The sequence below is a fragment of the Meles meles genome, chromosome 9 (assembly GCF_922984935.1).
Source record: "Meles meles chromosome 9, mMelMel3.1 paternal haplotype, whole genome shotgun sequence".
Taxonomy (NCBI): domain Eukaryota; kingdom Metazoa; phylum Chordata; class Mammalia; order Carnivora; family Mustelidae; genus Meles; species Meles meles.
The window spans coordinates 34,446,234-34,463,780 of NC_060074.1; the positions used below are offsets into that span (position 1 = coordinate 34,446,234).

At 38.0% G+C, this 17,547-nt stretch overlaps 1 protein-coding gene across 10 annotated transcripts in view; it reads right to left on the bottom strand.

Annotated features, from left to right (window-relative positions):
- Positions 1-17,547, bottom strand: part of DOCK10 (dedicator of cytokinesis 10) — a 278,280-nt gene that overhangs the window by 20,872 nt on the left and 239,861 nt on the right. For 8 of the 10 annotated variants that reach the window (XM_046018397.1, XM_046018398.1, XM_046018396.1 and 5 more), the window contains exons 32-47: positions 17,149-17,324; positions 16,906-17,022; positions 15,697-15,808; positions 14,852-14,973; positions 14,651-14,765; positions 14,494-14,560; positions 14,226-14,273; positions 13,369-13,470; positions 11,286-11,410; positions 9,879-9,991; positions 7,724-7,861; positions 7,148-7,330; positions 6,519-6,629; positions 4,298-4,513; positions 2,855-2,912; positions 2,429-2,527 (exon numbers count right to left, since the gene is read on the bottom strand). In XM_046018397.1, the coding sequence (XP_045874353.1) occupies positions 2,429-2,527; positions 2,855-2,912; positions 4,298-4,513; positions 6,519-6,629; positions 7,148-7,330; positions 7,724-7,861; positions 9,879-9,991; positions 11,286-11,410; positions 13,369-13,470; positions 14,226-14,273; positions 14,494-14,560; positions 14,651-14,765; positions 14,852-14,973; positions 15,697-15,808; positions 16,906-17,022; positions 17,149-17,324 (1,902 nt within the window). The remainder of the gene's footprint in view (positions 1-2,428; positions 2,528-2,854; positions 2,913-4,297; positions 4,514-6,518; positions 6,630-7,147; positions 7,331-7,723; positions 7,862-9,878; positions 9,992-11,285; positions 11,411-13,368; positions 13,471-14,225; positions 14,274-14,493; positions 14,561-14,650; positions 14,766-14,851; positions 14,974-15,696; positions 15,809-16,905; positions 17,023-17,148; positions 17,325-17,547) is intronic. The other 2 variants (XM_046018401.1, XM_046018400.1) reach the window with 1 other exon arrangement.

Below are 17,547 nucleotides of genomic sequence, written 5' to 3' on the forward strand. Positions count from 1 at the left end.
TTTTTTTGATGACATTTTGTTTTAGAAGCTGGCATGGAATATTGGACAGAATACAGAATTTGTAGATAGACATGGTTCTAACGTTCTAATTTAGCCAGACTTTTTGAGCCTGCTTCTCCCCATTTGTTAGGCTGAAGATGTTAATATCTATCTCAAAGGATGGCTGAAGCAATTCAAAACATTAATATTTGAGAAAACACCTGGAATGATCAGTGCATTATGGAAATAATGCTCATTCCTTGCCAATTTTCACTCTTATGCATTATCTAGAAACTTCCTTAAAATTTCCTAGCACTGTGGCTACCAAGATAAGAAGGAAAAGATCTGGCTCTACAGATATATCTTATATATAAAGATAGTTGGTCATGGGCCATGTCCCCGGAGGAAGGACTGGAACTGAACAGTGGGGAATTTGAGTAGTCAGGAGCACAGCTTGGAGTAACTAACCAGCCCTTGAACTTTGGTCCCATCACAAGCTAACCATGCACCCGGGGTCGGGCTGTATCACTTCACTTGGTTTTCTCACTTGAAAACAGGAGGCCCTAATAGCACCTAACTCAAAGACACACAAGAGGCAACTAATGGAGATATTGCCAGTATAAAGCCCATAAAGAACTTCCATGTAAGTTCCCTTACATGGAACACGTGCTTTTAAAATTATAGCTAATACTTCTGTGAGATGTTTCCATTTTTAATTATCAGCTCATGAGCTATGTAACTAAATGATCACTCTCCAAATGTGCTTGAAATTATAATTAGAATAGTTTTTGCAATTTAATCCTTGCATTAAAAATTCTACTTCCCTACTTTTTAACATAATAATATTCCTTCTGTAATTAAACATATGTTAAAATATATGACAACCCACTAGTAGGGATATATAGCAGAGAAAGTCATGATATATTTTTTGCAGTATGATGATTATTACAGTTGTACTTTCTTGAGTTGTTTATCTTTGCCTATATTCTTATTATGTGTACATTGTATTGAAGGGGATACTTTATTCCTCTGATTTAGAAACATCATAATATAAAAGTATATTGAGGACTTCAGGTATATACCAAATGGATATGAATATATTTTAATGCATCATAAAAAAATCACCTTTCTTAGAGTTTACTAAACAAATATGTTCTTTTCTCAATGGATATGGTAGAATCCAATGTTACCTTAGGTCTGGAAATGGGTATTTAACATTTTTTGAATATTAAAGGTTCACACAATATTTTGGGATATGTTTCCACAATTTCTCAAACTGACCCCTAGTTTTTTCAGATTTTTTCAATTTTGTTTTTGTTAGAATTTGAAATCATCTTTATGGAGCTGTACGGGTGTCTGATTATGATACAAAATAGATGGGGAAGAAGGGTACATTAGACAAAACAGTGATGAGTTTGATAACGTGCAGATAAAAAGGAAGCTAAATCGTAAGTGTAAAACTAAGCAGGAAGATCCCTGCATTTTAGCATGGACAGGAGCCATGATGCCAGGTATGGTCTCCTCCTCAAGTAAGTGACCTCACTGTCTCACCTTTCATTTTAGTCATTTGGCTCAAATGCCTTATTTGGAAAGTCCACTGAGATTCTTTAGAAAATATATGCATATTTAAAAGAACAGGGGATTAATTATGCTTCCAAAATATTGTAACTAAAGTCTATTTACCTTTTGCTCAATTATTTTGATCTTAGTATCTAAAGATTTGTTTCTGTTTTTCTTACACTGAGCTTTCTACTACATTTTGAAAGTTAAGAGAGCACTAGGTAATAGATTGCAGGCCATAACCTTTGGGTTTGAACAAACTTTTGTAAGAGAAAACAAGTTAAATGGATTAGCTATATTGCTAAATGTTTTATAAAGAGTAATTCTTTAGTTATTGTTACAAAACCTTTCATCAAACTTTAAAGATGACATATTCTTCGTTCAAGGGAATCAATACGATAAATTATGATGTGTTGCAAGTTGTTTGAATCGGTTTAGGCTTTTAAAAAAGAAAATGGAATATGATGATTATAGAGTCCTGCATATACATTTTTGGCATTCCTTGTTTTGAATGAGTTGTCTTACTACATTTCAAAATTAAAATAGATTTCTTTTGCGATTTTAAACAATTTTAGAATAAAATCCCAAGGGCAAACTCGTATGCAGATCGGTAGCAAATATGGCTATGACTCATAATCCTAAATATTGGATAAGATGCAGTTCTCTGTGCTGAGAACTTTTCAGTACTAAACTTCAAACATTTGGGTAGATTTCGGAATGGTAGGTGCTTTAAGCTTTTATGAGTGGTAGTTATGAAGGTCTGAGATAGTTTTTCTTTTACGAATACATTTCACAGTTCGATCAAAATAGACTTTAAGCAGCAATGTGATTTCTTTTGCACTGTTCCACGGGGGTAAAGGAGTTTACGTGGGAGAGTTAGGCCACTCACTTCCTCCACCAGGAGCTGTTAGTAATGGGTAGCTATCACAGGGGTGGATATCCTCCGGGAGCAGAGGTGGTGTGCAAATCTTTTCCATTTTCCAGTAACCTATGGTAGTGCAAGATGAGGTTAAGACATTGTTACATGTTAGTGTTAATACAAGCTTATGAGACTATTAATCATTAACCAATGAAACATTCTCATTTTGAACTAAGAGGCTGACGAGTTAGCCTTTTTGTACATAAAATAAACATGATAATGGCACAAGAGAGCTAAAGTTCATAAGTACAGTATAATTAGAAATGTCTGTGAAAATTAATGTTACTTAATAAAACACAATTGAGATTAATACAACCTAAAATTAATAAGTTAATTGTAATTTCGGTTTCAACATGTCAACTTCTAGACTTTTCTCCCTGCGCACAGTCATCTTACCCTTTCTTTTCAGGTACTCTGCAATGAGGGCAGCTATATGGATGTAGCACATCGCAGCCTGTAATAAAAAAAGAAAACCGTTTCAGAGGAAAACACAGTGTGGATTTCACTATTCATCTCATCAGGACGAATCTTCCAAGGTGAGTCAGGGTTCCATGTGAGAATACGTGGAGGAATCCTTTTAATTAAAGAATCAAAAACAAGAATAGATTTGATTTCTAAAAAGTTCACCATCAAGAATAAAACGGGTATTTGGGAAATTTTGTTTGCGTTTATCGGGGTAATAGTTTTCAAGCGGGTGAATGAACTGACCTGAAGAATTTATCAACAGAAATATCTTCCTTCCTTACTGTCTAAGTCTAATGTATATATTTTTAAATCCACAGTTCTCTTTCCTTATTCAAACTATAAGCTATAGCATCGGGCTCTAAACTGGGGGTAAAATTAAGCGACCTTCTTACTGTTTCTACTACCAGTAATGGCCCCTTTGGGCCATCTACTGCCTTTAAGAAGGTCAACACACAAGGCGGTACTTGATTAAATAGTGTGGCCTAATGAGCCATGTGTGCTCCTGCCAACCACATTATATGGCAATTTTTAAAAGAACGATTTTATTTATTTACAGCCTGACCTGTTGAGGGCTCCAAATGACTTCAGCTTTTCCCTTTGAAGGTTGTGGAGTTATTTCTCTATTTTCTGGGCTGTCCAAGGGAACTAGAGTTTCTCATTCTTGTCCCACCAAATTGCCTCCAACCGGGGTTTCTGATCGGCTCTATTTCTATCCCAGGATCCCTCCTATGTGTTTAGAAAAACTTCAGGTGTTAGGATCAGCCCGGATAAATTAATCTCTTCCCCAAAGGGGCATATTTCTGAGAATAAGGCTGAAGTTTCCCACTTGGTGTCCGGAAACCACTTGGGGGCTGTGAATTGCTGCATAAAATTCCCCCCAGTGTTTGAATGGACATAAAAAAGTTAGGTGTTGATTTATAACCTTCACACAGTGCACTCTCCTCACATGGCTCATGGGAGCATTAATATTTCCAACACCAGTTCAGACTAGCTGCAAATGAGGACAGATTACCCCAGTCTGAGATTACTCACTACGGTGGCAAACTTCCCCATCCGAGTCCAATTACAGGGAAGACATTGTAAAACACAGGACATTAAGTTATATAACTCAATTTCCAGACATCCTTACAACCATCCTCCTTAGTCTTAGGCTTTTACCCTTCGTTTCTGCATTGCATATCCTACAATTACAGCTTGGTATCCTTTACATGGAGTCGGGCATTCTTGAATCCTACTTGCCAATTTAATGCACATCATATATCACTGGGTCATATCTAGATACGTGGAAAAATACGGTAGCCTACTGTAAACGAAAATCCAGTTTTCCTGATAAAGAGGACAATGTCAACAGAGGACTGAGCCTTGGCTAATTACCTCAGATAAGTCTCCGTTTCTCGCATGAATCTTGGCCATGCTTTCGAGCCAGGTCCTCCGCAGCTCAGGGGTGCTTGCATAGGAGTTTGCCAGACTGTACTGGAGATCCACCAGCATCTCGGGGTCCTTCTCATGCTCCTTCATCTGGGCTGTCGCCATCAAAACAGTCCTTATACGTTTCGTCAGATCTTTCACTTCTGCTGGGAAGTTGCTGTTCTTTGGAAAACAGAGCACCTGGGTCGTTATCTGTTCTTAATCCCTAAGGTAGGTTACTTCAAGTTATGCTATTAATCATGGCTTGGTATCACAGTTTGGTGCATTCTCTATGTTGTTCATAAATATGAACTTTCTTTATTTCTTTGGATATGATTCTATGTATTGATTGTGGTTGTACACATTTGAACATAAGAACTGCAGGGGACTCCATCTTCTCTGCTCACCTAGCTTCTTCTAGTAAGAGCATCCTGATTGTTCTTTGAAGCTCTCTCTTCTCTGACTCTGGTTCATATGATTTGAAAAGGTCTACTTCATGGGGGGGCACGAGTATGTGGTCCACCAAACTGGCCTGGCCAATCAACTTCTCTGATCCCTCAAGCCAGTGATTGGTTTAGGAATGGGGATATGATACAAGGTTTAAACAAAGAGATTCAAGTCTGGGACATTGATTGGGACTACAGAACAAGGTGTTTTTTCTTTTCTTTTCTTTTTAAAAACAATTTTATTTATTTGAGACAAAGAGAGATAGCATGAGCTGGGGGAGAAGGGGAGGGGCAGAAGAAGAGAAGAAGCAGATTCCCTGTTGAGCAGGCAGCCCCACACAGGGCTCAATCCCAGGACACCAGGACCATGACCTGAGCTGAAGGCAGACACTTAGTCAACTGTGCCACCCAGGTGATCTGAGGCACTTTTTCCACTTACAGAATATTCCAGTGTCCTCAGGAGTTTGGAAAGAGTAAGCCCGTGGGGAGAGCATTTACATTCACTTGTAAATGAAGTAAGCAAAGAGGAAAACTAAGCTGAGAGATAGAGAGAGGCAAACATCGCGGCAATACGGAACGGGGGCCTGAAAACATGATGATTTTTTAATTAAAAATAACTTTTATGAATTTTTTTCTCAGAAGTATCTGACATACATCACTGGATGAGTTTAAGGCATGGTGATCTGATGTATATATATCGGGAAATGAGTACCACAGTAAGTTCAGCTCACAACCATTTTCTCATGTAGATGAAATAAAGAGGAAGAAGGAAAAAAAGGAGAAAGGAAGAGAAAACCCTCTTATGATGACAACTCAGGATTTTCTCTCTAAACTAACTTTTCTGTATAGCATAGACCAGTGTTAGCTATGGTCATCATGTTGTACCTGACATCCCTAGTTCTTATCTCTCCTACAATGAGAAGTTTGTATCTGTTGACCACCTTCCCCCAATTTCCCCACTCCCCATCACCTGCCTCTGATAACCACAGGTCTGATTTCTTTCTCCATGATTTTCAGGTGTTTTTTTTTTTTTTTTTTTGGTTGTTGTTGTTAAGATTACACATAAGTGTTAAGATACACATAAGTGAGATCATACAGTATTTGTCTTTTTTGTCTGACTTATTTCACTTAGCATAATGTCTATCCATGTTGTGATAAATGGTAAGATTTCCTCAGTTTTTATGGCTGAATGCTATTCCATTGAATATATACACCACAACTGCATTATCCATTCATTCACTGATAGACCCTTAAGCTTGTTTCCATGCCTGGGCTATTGTAAATAATGCTGCTATGAACATGGGGGTACAGCTATCTTTTCAAATTAATGTTGAAACTTTGTTTTAATCCCTGGGCACAGCCATGCCCTGGACTTTATCCCTGGACTTTTCAGTACTATGACTAAAGAAGAAGTCTTCTGAAATTTCTAAAAGAATGATTCAATAAATTTGGCCAAGAGTAAGATTATAAGAAAATGACTGTATTTCTGGATGTTTGTGGTTAGTTTTCTTGTTATATCCCATTCAATCACACATCTTGCAAATTCCACTTAACAGATGACAGACTGACAGTGTTAGAACTGATTATTAATTCAAACAAGCAAACTCAACGTTAGCACTCAGTTCAAGTCTCAATAAACAAAATACAGAACTTGTATTTTTTAACGATTTTGATATTTCACGAAAGAATTCAGTTTAGTTTTATTCCTAAGTCTTTGAAAATGCCCACAAAGCATTTCTTACTTTCATCTGCTTGTCTCCATTGGCAAAATTATTGGTAATTGCAAGGGAATGTTGAAACCGAGAGCCTCCAATCCCAGCGTCAGCTATTAACTGGCTTACAGCCTTGATGAGCTAGAAGAGAAAAGAACAATGGAACTTCAAAAGTGATAACCGAGAAATAGTAATTTTAAAGAAATCCATTGGACTGGATGAAATCATCTTTGATTTCTCCCTGTGGGTCCCAAGAATAGCATCTTCATGCATTAAATTTTTAGAAGGTCATGTCATCTAGGGCGTTTCCTATAATTTTAGATATTTATATAAGAAGGTTGCAGGAATCTTGGGATGCCTTAAAGAAAGACATTTCTGCGAGGAGAATCTGGTGGGGTTTGACATTCAAGAGATAGCCTTGGTCTCCCGAGTTGTGTATTCTATTTGATTCTGTTCCCTGGAAAAGTCCAAGTGGAGTTACGGACTTTGTTGATTTCTGCCCTCTTCCTCTGAGTGAGAGTTGACTGTGCTGAGTGTCTTCAAGGAGGGGTCTGGTAGAGGAGGTGGTAGCTTTTGCCCGGCAGCCAGGAGGCTTTTATCAGTGCTGGAACAGATGAGTGGTTTTCACAACAGCATTAATGAAACTTGACAGCACTTACTTGTAAGTGAGACCGGACAATTGACTTCTGCTTGTTAAATTCAAAATTTTTCCTCATGAAAAAGTACAGAAGTGCTGATGCTTCCGTCTGCGTTGACCGTGACCTGTGGTTACAGCATTTTAGGACTTCATAGCAGAATGATCCACACAGGTCGGCTGGCCCCTGAAAGAATGCTGAAGGAAACTATGGAAATAGAAGGATTGGTTAAGGGTGGACCATGCTTTCTTGTTGCTCTGTTTATGCTCAATTTTAGAATTCCTTAGAAAAAAATCCACCTTTTTTTTTTAACCTTGTCTTTTTCTTCCATCTGCAAGTGGAAGGGATAGAATTGTATTTATTTAAGTGTATATTAATATTTTTTCCCTAGGAATAATCATTCTCTACATTGTAAGTCTCCCATGCATCAATAACCAGTGACGACCCAGAACTAGAGATGAAGAGCTTTGGAATGCTTTCTATTCACCCAACATTGTCGAAACACAGGGATCCTTTCCTCCATACTGAGAGATGTCAGGATTAATATGCATTTATCATCATCCTCCCCTGAGCTTTCACTGGAACCAGGAGAATGCCTACCTTGCATACAAACAATCTCAAGGAGGCAAACACATGCTTCAGTGCTGTGGCTGACTGGTTGACTTGGAAAAAGAGCATGTAGGTGTCAAAGACCCTCTTCATCATTGAATTTTGACATTCAGATTGTTGGAGCTGTCTCTGGAAATTTAACAAAGAAGTTATTTAGGATGAGTAAAAGGACAACTGTTTTTTTTTGTTTGTTTGTTTGTTTTTTAAAGATTTTATTTATTTGACAGAGATCACAAGTAGGCAGACAGGCAGGCAGAGAGAGAGGAGGAAGCAGGGTCCCTGCTGAGCAGAGAGCCCGATGCGGGGCTCGATCCCAGGACCCTGAGATCATGACCTGAGATTAAGGCAGAGGTTTAACCCACTGAGCCACCCAGGCGCCCCCAACTGTTGTGTTTTTTTTTTGAAAGATATTTATTGTGAACCTACTGTGTGGTAGGCACAATTCTAAGTATCGTATTGAATAAGGCGATAAGACCTAAGTTCCCTCTGAACTTATACAGCAGTGACTGAAAAAATTATGAAATAAGAAAATAGAGCAGAATGATAGGATATAATAAAAAGTAATTGCTTTGGGGATAGGGCTACTCTAGACAGGGTAGTTAGTCAAGACCTCTTTGATGAATGAGCTGACATGTGAACTAAAGGAATTGGTCATGGGCAGATCTGAAGGGACTGTTTAGGGAGAGAGAAAGAGATAGTACCAGGGACATGAGTTGGGAAGAAGCTTATGAGTTCAAGGTTGAAAAGAAAAAAAAGATCAGAGCAGCTCGAGCATGGGGCATGGGGTGAGATGAGAAGTGTAGAAGATGAGGTCACAGATGCGGTCTCAGAGAGGCAGGTCCTTATAGGCTTTGATAGGGCCTTTGTCTGAGATTTGATTGACATTGTCACTGAGTAATAAATAATTAAAATATGGTTTTTGCTTTTCCTATTACCCATGATGACATTTCACCTGAAAGCAGAGCTTTCTTGGCATAATCATTCTGTTTGGTGTAGACTTTATTCAGTGGATCCATCTCTTCCGAGTTCAACCCTTAACATCTATAAGCTCATTAGATTGAGCTAATAGTTTAAATATCTTCATTGAGATATAGCTGACATGTAATTTCTATAGTTCACATTTCTAAAATTTTATGTAAATGGAGATATACAATAAATACTTTTTGTTTGGCTTCTTTCACTGAGCATGAGTGAGCAGTATTCTACTGTATGGATATATATGACCATTAGTAAAATCCATTCACCTGTTGATTTACATTTGGGTTGTTTTCAGCATTTATTAAAAATAAGGCTTCTATGAATATTTGTGTACATAGTTTTTTTTTTTTAAAGATTTTATCTATTTTTTTGACAGACAGAGATCACAAGCAGGCAGAGAGGCAGGCAGAGAGAGAGGAAGGGAAGCAGGCTCCCTGCCGAGCAGAAAGCCTGATGCAGGGCTAGATCCCAGGACCCTGAGATCATGACCTGAGCCGAAGGCAGAGGCTTTAACCCACTGAGCCACCCAGGCGCCCCTGTGTACATAGTTTTGTGTGACCAAATGCTTTTATTTCTCCTGGATAAATTCTCAGTGTTGGAATGGCTGGTCACACGACAGACACAGTTTCAATGTTTTAGACTGCTATACTGTTTTCTAGAGTGTCTGCATTCCCATCATCAGTGGATGAGAGTTCCAGTTTTTCTATATCCTTACCAAAAATTGGTATGGCCAGTCTTTTTAACTCTGGTGATCTAATAGTATGTAGTGGTATTATTTCACCCAAGTTACATAGAACAAATAAGCACAAGGAAAGATGATCAGCATTACTACTCTGTTGGGTCTAGCTGTCATTTGTCTCTCTCCTCAAGATTGAAAAAGTAGAATCACACTTCCCTTAGCTGGGCTTGCCTGAGAGTGAAGCATGAGGAACAAGGAAAAATGTTTATTATTTGACAATAGTGACGTATCTATGAACGTATATCATTTGAGCAGTAGTCAACTTCTGTTAAATTCTGAGTCTCCTCTTTCAAATTTTCTTCCACTCACGCTTATGTTGATTTATGTAAGGTTAGTTGATTTCATAAAATACTTTAAAAATAGGTTCTTGACTTCCTACGACTTTTCTATCTCCTATTTTATGTTGTGAAGATGTTAGAATCAACTTACCTGGTGAATCTGGGTGAAGAGGGATAGCAGGTCCAGAATAGTCAGGCAAACCTCTGTAGCTATATTGGCTTCTGTGTCCACATGGTGCACAATGTCTATTTCATTGGAGTTGCCTACAAAATATAAGGTAGAACATGCACAAATGTCCAAGAAAATTCTTTGTATCCCATAAAGGACTTTTTTCTATTATAACATACTCAATGTTTACTGGTGTTTTGTTAAGCGATTTATTGAATCAAAGTGCTTTTGTTTGTTCAATTACCTTATTGGCTGAATCAAAAACTCTAGACCGATTCTTTAGTGGATGCTATAGACTATTTGTGTCCCACCTCCCACCCCCCTGCTGATTCTTATGTGAAGCCCTAATCCCCAATATGATGGTATTTGGAGGAGGATCTTTGGAGGTAATTAGCTCATGAGGGTGGAACCCTACTGAATGGGTTAGTGCTCTTATAAAAAGGGACACCAGAAAGGTCACCTATCTCTCTGTCATGTGAGGACCCAACAAGAAGGTGGCTGTCTGCCAACCAGGAAGAAGGCTCACACCAGACATCAAATCTGTTGACACCTTGACCTTGGACCTTGCACCTTTCCAGAACTATGAGAAATAAATGTTTGTTGTTTAAGTCACCCAGACTGTTAACTTGTTGTAACAACTCAAAGTGACTAAAACAGTGTGTTTGCCCTTTTCATATGTCAGCAGTAGACGAGAGGGATCCATTTGCTATTAGTTTTTAATTGTTTTCCATTGACACAGCACTGACAGAGTCACATTTCTCTCATTCTCAGTCCGGGTCAAGTTTTATGCTCCCAGGCTAACAGACTAAATGTACAGTCCCTGTGGACAGTGTGCATTAATGGCCATTAAAGGCACTAAAGGCCTTTATAGGTGAAGGCACATGTCTTCAAACAGGTAACTCTGGTCATATGCCCAGAATCACTAACATGTACACAGTACAGAAAACACTGGGTCCATTTTTCCTCATTCACAAGCTGGAATGTGTGCATTATTGTGTTCAAGATGTCACACATGTTGTTTCTAGAACATGGGCAACTTTCTGCTCTTCTTGAAGAGCAGACAATAATCTGGTTGAGAGAGGCCCCATAAATCTGACAATCGCAAAGTCACTTGATACCAGAAGAGCTATATCCAGCAGATTATACCTAGTGATTCGCCTTTTTCCTTTCTTCTTTATAAGGACATTACATTTTTAAAGTCCCCTTCTTTGGTGATTTTTTTTCCTCTAAAAAAAATTCTCTAGGCTAGAGTAAGCCTGAAAAGCAGTGATCTCGGTGGCACGCCAACATTCCCTTCGTTTCTGAAACATTATAATGGATTTCATGTTTTCCACACATCTAGAGAAACACCGATCACCATCATGTTCCTATTATTTCTTGCTTACTTACTGGATATGGTGTTGTCTAACATCTGTAACAGTTTGGGGTTCGAAAGTGCATTTTTGCCTCGAATTATAGGTAAGGTTTGTGATCTGTGCTGCTTATGTCCTTCATGAGTGGACGTGGCATGCATCCTGAAAATTAAATAGGAAAAAATGGTTAATGTATGAGAGATATGACATATAGGTGTTCAGTCAAGTGTTCTAGATTGAGTAAAACATAAACAATTTTTAAATAGAGATGTTGCATAAAAATATTGATTATAGATAACATGATAAAAAGGGTTTTAAGAATACTTTAGGAGAAGTTCTATTTAAACCAAAAAAAGGTTCAGAAGGATAATTAATAACAAAGTATGATAGAAGAATAATAGATTCTGAATTTAATCTGAACAAGCATATTCATTACTGTTTAATGAAATCATGAGATTCCATGGGAAGTTCATGGGATTCCGTCCTGGTAGGAGAGAGAGCTAAGGGGTCCCTGAGTGCAGGTACTTTCCAGGCAGATGACAATGGCTGGCAGTGGCTCTCATTTGATGTCTCCTTGGCACTTCCAACTGGGGAATTGAGCCAGTGTTATGCGGAAGTAGGAACACTTCCCATTCTTAACTTTCATTTAAGCTATCTTTTGGCCAAGATAATAGAACATTTTTTTGAGGAAAGCTGGCAATAGGAAAAACCCTGAAGAGTCAAGCCTATAGATATGGCAATGGTTTTCTCGTGGTCACATTTTTCAAGGCTCATTTGGCTCTGACCAAATCAAATGCTCTGGATGGACTGAGGCCCAGAAGATCTAACTTTGGTTTTCAAGAACCAGAGGAATCCAGGTCATTCCTGAAGCTACAAGAAATAATGGGTCCTGGGCTGTATGGCTTGGACCTTTGGGACTGGTTTATTTCCAGGTTTTGAGTGTATTTTAGTCTGGAAATTCTGGAGGAAAAATCCTGGTTTCTGGAAAGAGAGAGGTGGGAATGGCCAGGACCTGTCTAGATCATTCAGGAAGAAGCCTGAAATCTAACTGACCAAACATCAACAAAACTACAGTGACCTCAGGTACATTACTATAGTCTTTAAACATAAAAAGTAGTTGTTTATAGTCTTCTATTCTATTACCATTTGCAAAACACACCTATTACATTTTGTCATTTACTTTCACACAAGGGGCCACTTTAAGGAGTCTTACGGATGAAGAGGCAAAATTTATTTCATGATTTATTGGTTATTTACCACTTTCTTATTTCTAAAATTCTTTCTAAAATACAGCCATTTTCCTATTATATATTATTATGGTACCTCTGGGAAGAATAAATCAAAATGGAGAAAATTTTAGCATAGAATTCTTACTTACTAGACACAGGGGAGAATTAAAGTAGGATTTCAGGGCAAAATTTCCCCACAGGGTAGGTTAATGAAGGATGACTCCAGGTTCTATATGCTATTCAAATCAGTGTAATGACTAGGAAACCTGCCATAAGCTTATGGAGCCATCTAAAGCCTCCCTGCCTTTGACCCTTCAGAAAACAATTTGAGCTCGAAAGATGCTGCTGACAAATTACAATTATTGAGAGGAATGGGGATACAACCTCTCATTTAATTTGTCACTAGGAGGTTAAGAAACATTAAACGAGTCATATATTGGAATTAAGTCTTTTTGGGTTCAATTACATTAAGGTACCTATTAACCCTCATCCTATGCATGGCATTGTGCCCCGAGTGCACATAAATAAAGCATAATCCTTGCCTCTTAGGTCTTCACAAGCTAGCGGGGCAGATCGGACAGTACCTGAGAAGTTTTTTCAGAAAAACACAGAGTTACTTGAAATCTGCATTTGGTTTGAAGTATATGCATATATACGCATGTGTGTGTGCATCCATGCATGCTCATGTGTGTGCATCCATACCCCCATACACATATACACATCCATATCCATGTATCTATGCATATATATACACACACACATATATACAATACATTGATACATATGTATATATGTGTACACATATACATACATACACATGTATATACACATACATATACACACATTTATACACACAATATGATTACAAATATCAAGCAAATGTGATGTTACCATTGTGACAAGGGACCTGATGCTTGGCAGGAAGGATTAGATCCCTTGAGAGTTCCATTGTTCTGGGTGGACTGCACAAATTTAAATGCAGCAGCAATTTTTCTGCAAGGAAAACTGATGTTTTAATCATGACTCAGTATTTGTAATTTATTTACAAATACAGAATGGCAACTGGCAGGTTGATTATTGAACAAGGAAATAAGTTCACATGCTGTGAAAAACAGAATCATATTTTCTTCCAGCAATGGGAAATGGGGGTTTAGTGAAGGTACTGGGGGCTTCATGGTCTCTCATGAGAAAAGGATGTCAACACAATAGTTATTCCAGATACATTTTTCTCTTTAGCTTACTGGGAGTTATATTTTTTCTTTCTTTCCTTCTAATTGAAGAATAGTTCACACACAGTGTTATATTAGTTTCAGGTGTACAATATACTGATTTGACGAGTCTGTATGTTTGTGGCAGTCACCAAAAGTGTACCTCATCGATATTCCCTATGTTGTACCTTTTATTCCTGTGAATTATTCACATTGGATGTATTTTCTTAAATAGGAATCTTCTACATTACATCTATATAAATGATAGGTAAGTTAGTTCAGACTATGTAGGAAATGTGGTTTCCTTTCAGAAAGGTATGTTTTGTGTTTTAGTCTCTTAACAGCTTTAACTAGTCCTAGACCTACTATGGGTACAGGGTAATCATCAAACTCCTATGTCTACTGTGAGGCCAACCTTACAATCCTTATGTGCATTTTAAGATTTCTAACATATATCTATAAATCTAACTGGATAAATCACTATTTGTCATAATTTTTTTAAAAGACTAGATTAACCGATTGGAATTTTAAAGTTATTACCTTATTATATTGCGTTTCCCTAGGTATCTGAAATTTTGAAGACAAACACTGGAAAGGAAAAAAAAAGTCACATTCTAATTATTCATGCCTTTTTATTTATACAAACCATTCATTTAAGTACATTAGAAGAAAAATATTACATTTTCTTTAAATATTTCATCCATTACTAGTGATAGATAGTTTAGCATATGGGTCCTTAGAATGAAGGATGGCATACTAAACTATTTTGAAACTTCAGAAAAAAATGTTAACAAATCAAATTACTTACTCCAAGATGCTGAAGAAGTCGGATACCTCTGGGCTGGGTGCTCTTTGCCAATAGGCAATCAGTGTCTCTGAAAGGAAACACCATGGAGCATGAGACTCTTGGAAACTCAAAGTTTTTTCCTTTTTAAAAAATTGTAATTTTCAAGAGCTCTCCTTACCCTCTGAAATGGTCTTCATAATGTGAAGAAAGCACATGAGAAGACTCCTGGTTTCTGCTTGATCTAACTTGTCAAATCGAAGGGTTGATCCTATCAAAGACAAGGGTCTAGGGACCTAGGAGTGGAAGAACCAAGAAGGGTTGAGGTGGAGTGAGAGACTGCTGACTCACAAGGTGCTGCATAATTGGAAAGAAGTCCCACCTTTTCACAGTTGTCAGTCTTCTCACTGCTCTTCTCATTGGTGCTTGGGTTGGAGTCAAGACTTGCTAAGGAGGCTCTGGAGTCAGCATGGTTTACTGTAGAAATAGCTATTGATGAAAATGCTGCAAACACAAGCCACAGCACACAGATGATAATGAGATGCAATGGGCACAAACACAGAGCTAAAATGATGACCCAAAAAGATATGGAGCATGGAGATGTTGGCAGTGTTGGGCAAGGCTGACATAACACAGTCTGGAATTGCAATTAAAGACATGCCACATGGTAAGAATGGTCACAAAGACCACACCGGCATTAAGGATTTAGGAAAATTTAGGCCATTATAAATGGAAATAAAGTACTGCTTGTTCCTTTGATTTCTTAAAAAACTTTTAAAAGAAGGTTTCTCTTATAAAAATGCTTTAATAAATGTTCATAAGGTTGCTTTTGGGGAAGAAGCTTTCAAGTTTTGACAGTTTATAAGAATTGAAGATGACATTTCCAAAATAGTTCTTAAAAGTAAATTTTGAAGTTGACGGGCTATTTTATTTTAACAGGTTGTACGCAATGAAAACTTAAAGACTGTTTCTAGAATGAAGCAATTTGCTAACATCTGAGCAGATTGCTCTTTGAGCCAAGAAAAACTGAATGCTAAGTAGAAGGGGAAGCCCCTAGATGGTTTTTAAATAAATGGGTAAAGAAACTCCTTAGCTATATAACTATAGTGTACTTTGACATATAGAAATTATGCACATTGAATTATGGAGTGGGTAAAAAACATGATGATATGTGACGTAAACATGGATGAGAGTGAAACACAAGTGTTCCCCAAAGGTCTTAAGTACCTGCTATGGAGTTTAAAACATCTTTAGAAAATGATGTGTCCACAGAGTTTGCATGTTTCATAGCTGACTGGGTGTGAAATCCTCCATTGGTGCTGAGGTCGTCTCTAGACCCCTGCATTTCAAGCACAGAAGAGATTAATGGGAATTGCCATATTTCAACACTGGAAACCCACACATGCCTTCTTTGTTACGCTTTTGATTTGATGCTATTTGACTTGACCTTTTATATTCCAGCAAAGGTCTTCTGCAAAAGCAGGTAGTAGAAATGGATAGTCACAACCATACTCTTCGACAAACCCATACATACCCCTAGTCACCACTTGATTTCTTACGTGATTTTTTTTTTCTTTTTTTAACAATGTAGTGGAAACTACCTTCTAGATATAAACTAAATGGTTGGAATGGCTACTGATTTTTTATGGATTATGCTATAGATTACATATCATCATAATCATGGGTTATCTTATGTATATTACTAATACTAAAAACTAATTCCAAATACTATGTGCCAGTCTCTATAAGTGTTTTCTACTAGACCATTTAATCCTCATAATAATCCTGTGATGGAGGGATTCTATCCCATTCTATAAAGAAGATAGTAGAGGTTGAAAGAGCCTGGATTACTTATCTAAGGTTACATTGCTAGAAACTGGTATCACTGGGATTTGAACAAGATCTTCCTCTAAACAGCATTCCAAAGGCATAGCTCCTAACTTCGAGGTGGTAATATCTTGCCTTCCGTAGTGTGTTAATTCATCTGGGCTGTGAACAGAAGTATCCGGTCTCAAGTGGCTTGCTGGGCAGCCACTATGGTGGCTCAGTGGAGGAGGGATGGCAAACAGGCCACTCCTGGGTGTGACTGAAGCACTTGGCTACACTAACACTATGTGGTCATGAAGCTCATGTAGGGGAAAGGTCAGGGGAGGGAGGAGGGGCACGCTGAGGATGGAGCCATGCACACAACAGAGGAACCTGGTAAAAACTAGACAGAACTGGAAAGTGATACAGAGAAGAGAGGAAAATGATGGATGAGGTGGAAGGCTTCAGGGACCAATGTGGACCAAATGACATTGATGCCAACATCTCAAAATGGCTAGCACGAAATGCTTAGTTTGCTCACAGTTGAGGGAAAATGGCTCTCCAGGGCAAAAATACAAAACAGGCAAACTCTTTATTAAAATGCACATTTGAACCATTTTGTAAACTGACCTGATTAGATGTGTTGACAGTAAAAGGATACAGGTCCTTTAGGTAAATCCTTGGCATGTTGTCCAGAAGCATGCCATAGAGGGGCATGTATAAACTTGCTATCTGGGCCTGCTTCTCCTAGGTGGAAAGGTAGTCAAAAGAAATTATTCACATAAAAATCAATAGACTTGTATGTTTGCTATGCATTTAATGCAGTGAGCCATTAAATGGTGTTTAGGGAAGGGAGAAAAGAAAATCACTCACTGGTTGTCTGTATCGATCATCAAATGAATGCTTAGCCATTAAATTTTTTAGGACAGCTAAAGCTAAGTGCCTGATGTCTTGGTCTTCTTGCAGGGCAAAGCCAACTTCTCGGAGTAGAATTCCAATTAAGAAATGTTTGCGGCAAAATTCATTCGTGACTGAATATTCAGGCATATCTTTGTGAGGAAAGCAAAGAGATCATGTTATTGAAAATCAAATGATCACTTTATAATTCAGGAAGATTTATCCAACAACTACCAACCCTCTCACCACCAGGGAAGGATTCAGTAATGCAGTCTTACTACGGAGATGAGAAATGAGAGAGAGGAACATTCCAGAAGTATTGTGTGTACACTACTACCAATAATACTCACTGACCATGGTCAAATTCTATAAAAG